The sequence below is a fragment of the Phaseolus vulgaris genome, chromosome 1 (genome assembly GCF_000499845.2).
Source record: "Phaseolus vulgaris cultivar G19833 chromosome 1, P. vulgaris v2.0, whole genome shotgun sequence".
NCBI classification, from domain to species: Eukaryota; Viridiplantae; Streptophyta; class Magnoliopsida; order Fabales; family Fabaceae; genus Phaseolus; species Phaseolus vulgaris.
In genome coordinates, this window is record NC_023759.2 from 3,118,769 (window position 1) to 3,127,072 (window position 8,304).

The 8,304-nt window shown below is 32.8% G+C and overlaps 1 protein-coding gene across 9 annotated transcripts; it reads left to right on the forward strand.

Moving 5' to 3' along the window:
- Positions 1-763: 763 nt before the first annotated feature.
- On the forward strand, positions 764-7,769 carry LOC137816607 (uncharacterized). 9 transcript variants are annotated; one of them, XM_068619816.1, is made up of 7 exons: positions 911-1,084; positions 1,957-1,973; positions 2,056-2,188; positions 4,017-4,474; positions 5,874-5,969; positions 6,813-6,872; positions 7,279-7,769. In XM_068619816.1, exons 3-7 carry the CDS (start codon positions 2,086-2,088, stop codon positions 7,483-7,485), a joined length of 924 nt encoding a protein of 307 aa, XP_068475917.1. In that variant the 5' UTR covers positions 911-1,084; positions 1,957-1,973; positions 2,056-2,085; the 3' UTR covers positions 7,486-7,769. The 9 variants fall into 9 exon arrangements, with proteins under 9 accessions (XP_068475914.1, XP_068475912.1, XP_068475913.1 ...); XM_068619815.1 differs by having other exon boundaries at positions 2,076-2,188; XM_068619814.1 differs by having other exon boundaries at positions 2,079-2,188.
- The last annotated feature ends 535 nt before the right edge of the window (positions 7,770-8,304 follow it).

Below are 8,304 nucleotides of genomic sequence, written 5' to 3' on the forward strand. Positions count from 1 at the left end.
ACTATATGGATATTTTAGTCTATTTGTTGTTAACACGAAGGTGCAGATAACAATTATGAGGGTGCAATAAGTAAAACACAGCCTAATATGATCCAACCTACTAATTTGTATCTTGCGTGGACCCTATCTATCTATGATACGGAAAGAGAAAGGAAATGGGAGAGGACTCCTTCTTCATGCACCTCTATCACTTCTTCAGCCATCTCCATTCAAATTCTCAAAATTATTCTTCAGTAAAAAAAAAAAGAATAGAAATAATTTTACACTACAAATCACATAATTCGGAAGTCAAAAATTATAATTTCTAGATTACGTAATTCAGAACCCATTTAACAACTCAGAATACTAGATAATACTAGATCATGTAATCCGTAACTTATTAAAAAAAACCTAGCGGATTACATAATCTGGAAGTAAAAAATCATTACTTATAGATTATATAATCTGGTATGATTTTATTTTTTAATTTTTGACTTCTGAATTATGTAAGTGGTAATTTTTTATTTATGAATTACGTAAATAAGTTTATTTTTTTAAACAAGTTTTAGATTACGTAATCTAGTATTGAGAATTGTTAAATAGGTTTCGAAAGTTGTAATTTTTGTCTTTTGAATTACATAATTTGAGGATTACATAATTTGAAAGTTGTAATTTTTGATTTTAGATTATGTAATTCATAGTGTAAAATATTGTTTTTATTTTTATTTCTTAGTGTAAATCTAGAAATTTGAAAATTTATGGAGGTGGCTGAAGAAGTGATGGAGGTGCAGGAAGAAGCAGTCTGGGAGAGACGTTGTAACACAAAACGGATCGAAGCTTGAAGTTAGGGATCGGGCTTCGCATGCACCGACCCGACCCGGCCCGGCTCGATGAGTTTCAGTTACCTGGGCCAGTAGCAAAACGACGACGCTCTACCTGTGTGAGACAGACACAGAAGAAGGAAGCCCTTGCTCTCGCCACCACTGTAAAGCGACGTCGTGGGAGTGTCTCGCTGCGGCGCCACCGTCTTCTTCAAACGATAAACACTCACTTTCCCTTACTTGGAACCATTCAATTTGGACACCCAAAACTTCTCATTTTTCAGGTAAGGTAAGCCCTCCTTTGCTTTTTCATATTCTGCATACCTCATTTCTGGTCATATTTTAGATTTCTCTAACAAACAAACAAACCATATTCCTGTTTAAGTGACGATTAATATTGATTCTCATGTTTCAATTGAACAATCTGAATAAAATATAAGAATTTTTCGTTTTTGAATTCAAATTTTCAGTGTTTGCGATCAACAAAACCCCCACGAAGATACAAGTTTACGAACAGAATAACACCATGCCGTTAAAGTAGAAATTAAGCAAATTTAAAAATATTAGAATCAGAGTGTCTTTTATATTGGGTCCGATACCTGGAAATTTTGATTAAGGAGACATGCCAAGTTAAACGGATGTAGCGTTGCAGGAAAAAATTTCATATTTCAAAATGTATTTTTTTTTGGAATTGTGACTTATAGCAGGCATTTGTGAAACTACATTTAGTTTTGCTCCACTGCTTTTTGTATGATATTAGAAACAGTTCAGTCGTCTGGTAGAGCAATTGGTTAGCTTGTTACTTGATTGGCAGTTTACAAGTACTCAAAAAGATGCATTATCTTGGTGGGGTGGTGATGTTTGATCTTGTGTGATCAAGAATGATTGGCTCTGAGGTTTATTACACTTATAAGAACTTAATGCTCGTGTGGATAATATCATTTATTTAAGTTTATTGCATCGGTGTTTTCTGAATGCTGACTTTAGAAACAACTTACCTGTAACCCTTCTTTCTCTAGCTAAATTTTGATGTGCAAGAGGTTTTATCTTAAATGTACTACGAATGTACTTAACTGAAAGATATTATTTTATTTTGAAAGTTGCGATACAATCTCCTTGGATATGGAAATATTTGAGACATCTCTTATGGTTTTAGATTTCAGGGTAACCGAAGTGAGATACTTTCCCCTTTGATTTGTGTGGTGTTATAATTTTAGCTACTGTAAAATCCAGCGCAAAGCTCATAAATTTACAGTGTTAAACAATTGTTTAAAGCAGGAAGAAAATGAAGATTGTTGCAGTTGCAGTTAGGTCATTAAGTGTCAATTTGTCACATCAGTTTTATCAGACTCATACGCTCAGAAGTCTTTCCACTTGGAGATTTACAGGTACTTGGTCTGTTTATTGTCTCCTTTTGAAGCTATGTTCAACCTTGTTGCTGATATTTTGGTAATTGATTTTGATGATTTGGCTGTATACGTGTTTGGTTTCTATGAAGTTTGAGTTTGTGAATGTTTTATGCTTAACTCCTCTATGATTGGAAGTCTGCTTATGAACCAAAAGGTCAAGGCCAAGGCTTGCCAGCCTGCCTCTCACCATTGTTAAAAGTGGAAATTTTATTTCTCATTGCATTTAGAATTCTGTCACAACAAAGGTTATACAACTACAAATAGCTTGCTCTACAAGGAACAGAAACAGTTGCAGCCAGTTGTCGCATGCCAGCTGACTGGGCTAAACTAACTATTACAATATTAACACATGATAGAACTAACATGTCATGGTCCCTAACATCTGAATAAACAGTTTTGAGTTGAAATTTAGACTGACTAATTTCTTTATTTGGAAAAGAAGATCAAGCTCGATTATTTAGCTCACATGATTCACATTTCAAAATATTACAAATGGGTGAGATTGAGAGCCCTTCTTTAGTACTTAATTAGGTTCAGATAATGTGGAGATTTATATTCAGTGTCAGTAGTAACAACAGAAGGAGATTAGTCTGCATGAATGATTAAAAACATGCACCAATCATCTTTCCATACTCTGGTCCTGAATGTCAAAGGAGTTAGAGAAAATGGCATTTTAACAGTTAAGGAAATGGGTTAGTTGGCTGATTGAAGCTAGATTTAATGGACAATCAGGAAAGATTAGAACTGAATCCAAAGGTATGGGTGGAAGAGAGTTCTTGACCAATGCCTGTAGCTTTAATCTCAAGGCCATTTGCAAGGGTGTTAAATAATTTTTGTGAGATAAAATTGGGATGATAGAAGAATTACCAACTTATCAACAATATGATCAAAAGCATGAAATTGCAACATCCTGGATCCAATAACCTAATATTGAGAAAAGCAAAATACGGAATTACCATCCTGAGTCACTGAGGCTGAGGTAAATATTGAATGAACTGCCTTTAGTTTTGAAGATTCTCTGTATATGATGTGAAAATTTTATTCTTTGGAGGGTATTCATCCTTTTTCTAAAATCCTACTCTTGGGATCGAGATTTGTTTGTAATTCTGAAGGAAAATGCAAGCACCTCGTAGGGGAGGGGAATAGGTGGGCTCCTAGAGTGTAAGAGAAATTTTACATGGAGGATCGGGCCTGACTTGAGTTGGTTCTAATAGAGTTACAATCTTGTTGAAGGTGCAGCATTTTTTCTTTTTTTCTTTTTAAAGTTGATTAATCACCCACATCTTGTGTTTTTTTCGTGTGAAGTAGGGTCCTGGCAAATTGCTTCTCTTCATGTTCTTAGGTTTTTGTTTGTACATGTTTTCCAGTGCTGAGAAGAGTTAACTCCACTTCTGAATTTTTATTTTTCACAGTATGTAGTAGGCCAAACAGGAAGTATATATTTCTATTGAATATTCAATCAGGGAAGGTTCACATAATCTTTGGAATAAGAAGGAAAGAAAAATGTTATATAGTAAATCTCTATGGATTTAAACTTTAATCAGATGAGAATTGCATGTGTTCTATATAATAGGCCTAGCAGATTTCTGCACGTTACATATAACATATCATTTGGGATTTTTTAGCATTTATTACTTTACCGAACTCATGTAAGTATAAATTCAATAGTATGTGGTCTGTTGCTAGAATCACAATTTCCCAAATTTTATACCGATGTTTTAAATTTTTTATCTTTTTTATCTGTCTCTCATAACTGTACTGTGGATTTAAAATTATTCCTTATGATTCTTGCCCTGTGTTTGAGCAGATAATCGAACTGGTGATCAGCAGGCTAACAAGTCAGAGTATCCTGAGGAGTTTGGGATGTTTGGAGAGAATCGTGGTAGATATGCCCAATTTGATTCCGCTCTTGAAAAGATTAACCAACAGGGAATAGGTAGTGATCATCAGGCTAACAAGTCATGGTCTCCTGAGGAGTTTGGGAAGTTTGGAGAAAATCGTGGTAGATATGCCCAATTTGATTCCATTATTGAAAAGATTGACCAACAGGGAATGGGTCGACAAAGATCTGGTTCAGGAAATGCTTTTGGTTCTGATATAATGGATAACCTAGAAGAAAATCATGACACTTTACTTGATGGAATGGATGGAAGACTGAAGAATGCTGCCTCATACTTTGAATTTGATGAGGAAGAAATTGACAAAGAAGATTATGCTTTTCGATATGATGCCAATTTTCCACTTGGTTATACATATGATACAAAGGTAAGTTGAATGACAATGCCTATTTTCCTTGGTTATCTTTTTTCTATATTTATCTTTAATTTTATATGTTTGTTTGTGCTTAATTCTGTCATATGCATGAGGGCATCAAATGTTGTATGTCTGAATTGATGATTGATGTCGTGATAAATTATACACATGTTTGGTAGGAGGTATTGAATGAAATATAGTGAAGAGTATTTTTTTCAATACTGATAGCAGCACGAAGTGACTGGCACCAATAATGCTATAATGGAATAGCAGGATGGCCATAAAGTTGAGATTATAGATCTTTGATGTAAATAATCATAATGTATATTATATATACTGAAAAATAAAAAAAATATCCAACATTAAAGAGATATTCACAAGTTATTCTAAAAGAAAAAAAAAACTGTTAAACTCTAGGAGAAAGAGAGGTATTAAGCTGAAACTGTATTTTCTGAGACAATACGGATGCCTATTGTGAAAAATGAATCTATTCAATAAATAGAAGAACATTGATATCTTCTAACAATAAAGATATAGTACAAGAATAAATAATAACGTTCCTAATAATACATATATAATCTTGATTATATAGGATATGCTCCTCGTTACTATAATTATAACAAGAACGATGGGTATTGATTGGATGAGTAGCAGAATAGAGGGTGATAAAAAAAGGAACAAGATTTGCAAGCTATGACTGGGTAGCAACAGACAGTTGTAATGGTCCAGGAAGTGTGTGATTGTGGTTAAGTAGCAAGAGACACTAGTAACCAGTATGTGGGTGTCAGAAAATGTTGGGAATGGTTGGAAATAGCAATCCATTAGGTGAGCTCATGCGAGTGGGTAAGATAAAGGCATGTGAATATGGTTGGATAGTAATGAAAGAGATTTGCATTTCTTGATATCTTATGTGTTGGAGGTATCTTTATTGATTGTATCAATTAAAAATGGAGGGAATACGCATTTGGGAAATTTTGAATGGGTGTTCATGATGTTCTCCTCATGAAAGAATTTTTTTGTTGCAGTGGTTTTTAGAAGGTCGTTTGACAGAACAGAATACTGTTACTCTGTTTGCTGTCTCTTGTTTATCCTTTTTAATTTACACATAATTTCAGTCTATTGAATTGAAGGGTTTAAATTAGATCAATTAACATATACACATCTGATTGTTCATATTTTTTTTTTTTTTTTATCAGCATCTGATTGTTCATATACAATGGTATGTATGATTAACCAATAATGTTAAATGCTTTGGATCCTATCACCGGTCTTATTTTGTCTGCTTTAAACAACTATGGCTACGATATCCCATTCACTTCATGATATCTCAACCTTTACTCTGTTAATGTTTATTTTGTATTATGTGGTACATATTAGTTTTCTAATTTGTGCAGTATCTTTCTTCATACAGGATCTGGATCTTACAAAACCTGGTGTACGCAAGCCTCCCGTAAGGTGGGAATTCAGTGTAACCACCAAAGAAGTTCTTAGGAAAGCAGATTTCAGGGTTAGCACTTATGTCAGAGTAGTTTCTTTATAGTAATGCATCTACCGTATTCTTCTGATTTCTGTGTTGCAGTGAAAATTGTCACTTGCATGAATATTCTGTTTTTGCATATTACTATTATGATAAAATAAACTAACTTCACGACTTGCACGTTCTCATAGTGAGAGACACTTTCGCATCTCATTAAATGTTTTGTTAATCCGTGTGTGCTTTGTTGCATTGTCTTTGGTGAAAGCAAAACTGGAAATGAATAAAAATATTTTTATTATCACAACTATCTTATGTAGATTGTCAGGTTGTTTGTGTACATTTCTCACCATATATATTCATTTTAGGATTTATGCGAATGGTGTTTAAGTCAACCTTAACCATACCATCATGACCTCTTCCATGTGTGTTAATATTAAATCAGATGTCTTGTATGTTAACTATAAAAATAAAAGATAATTGATATAGATTACAGATTCATTTGAACAAGCTGAAAGTTATCCTTCCAGTTTGCTTTGATCCATGGCTCTAAATACTGTGCATTCTTAGAACCAATTTGATAAAGTTGTATGAAAATTTCTTGTTAAGTTTTTCACTTGCAACTCAAGCCTAAAATTTTCTCCCGCTTCTGTATGCTAAGTTGTAATCGATTTATGGATTAGTCAATTTTAAATTGAGTGAAGGCAGATGAAGGCGAGGTAAATGTATGTTGCAACTCTGTCTAGTCACCGTAGCTTTTCTTTCATTCTTGCTAGTGAAACTATGATAACATATTCCCTTTATAACAAAGTATCTTCCTATTAAATATTAATGCTATTTTTGGAATGGCTTAGTAGTATTTATGTTTTCATGCAGAATGTTAGATTCCTGGCAAATTTCTTAACAGAGGCAGGAATTATTATCAAGAGAAGCCAGGTAAGTTCTAAAACTATATTGACAGTAAAGTTGTAAGAATGATGGAGGAAAAATAAATTATGGGTATTTCAGAATTAGTACTGCAGTGATTCCTCTTGTATTTTTTCCCCTACTCAAGCTTATTATATATAGAGAGTTTGTTTGGATAAAATTTTCTATAAACATTTATAGAAGAAGAAAATAAAAAATAATAATATTTTTTTCCAAAAGTTAAAATTAGTTAATGTGCAAGTCAATTTATACAAGTTGTTTCATGAATCATGATAGTTTTAACTTGTGTATAAGTTGATTTTAGTTTTTGGAGAAAAAATTCTCATTTCTTCCTCTATTAAGTATTAATGAAGAATTCATAAACTTGTTATATATTGTGAGATCTTAACACTGTTTCTTCTTGATCATTGAATAGACCGGCATTAGTGCAAAGGCTCAAAGAAAGGTTGCCAGGGAGATAAAAACTGCTCGAGCATTGGGCTTGTTGCCCTTTACAACAATGGGAACAAAGTCATTTGTTTTTGGAAAAACTATGGAGAGTCTTGATGAAGACTTTGCTTACAAAACTAAGACGCAGGACATGGATATGGAACATGATTTGGACGTAGTAGATCAAGCTTAGAACACTGGTGTAGATACTTATGCTTGTGGAGTTGAAGTAGCTTGCATAATCTCATCTACTTGTTCTTTTGTTTCTCTCTTTGGCCAAGAGACTTGAAATTTATTGGAATCTTAATTTTGCATCTGACACTTTTTTTTATTACTAAGGAACTTGTAATTTATACTTACACAAGGTTATGTGGCCTAATCTTTTTTTTTTTGGCCTAAATGCTTCACAGATGAAGTTCATGTTAAGAATTTTATGAATAAAGTAGAAGTTCGATAAATATAGGTAATTTTTTCAAACCAAGTTCTTTATTAATGTGTTAAATTGATAGAGGGAGAGCAACAAGGTTTACCATTAACCCTCCCTCCTTTAAATTTATTTCAGTTTCCTTTTTTAATGATATGATAAGATCGAATTTATTTTATTTTAAATGTTTTTAGATTTTTTTTCCCAAATATGTTGAACTTAACTCCTACGGGAAAAAAGTTCGAAAAAAATGGATCACACACTACCTATTTTACTTGTATTCATTGTTTAAAACTGAGAATAGTAATGAATTGGTAAAGTTACTCTTGCATTATTGTTCATTTTAGGGAGTGTATGGCTCAATAATTTTTTTTTAGTTTTACTAGAATTTGAAGTTGAAAGAGTTTTATTTTTTTGTTATTTTACTTTTTAAAAAATAACTATCAAGAAACCATATTCCTTGAGATTGATTTTTAATCAATTTTCCCGTAAAAATCATTATGAGGGGAGAGTTTGGAAGCTTACATTCGGAAGTTAATAAAAGTTTGCACACAAAAAAATACGCTATTTTTATTAAATATTTTAATG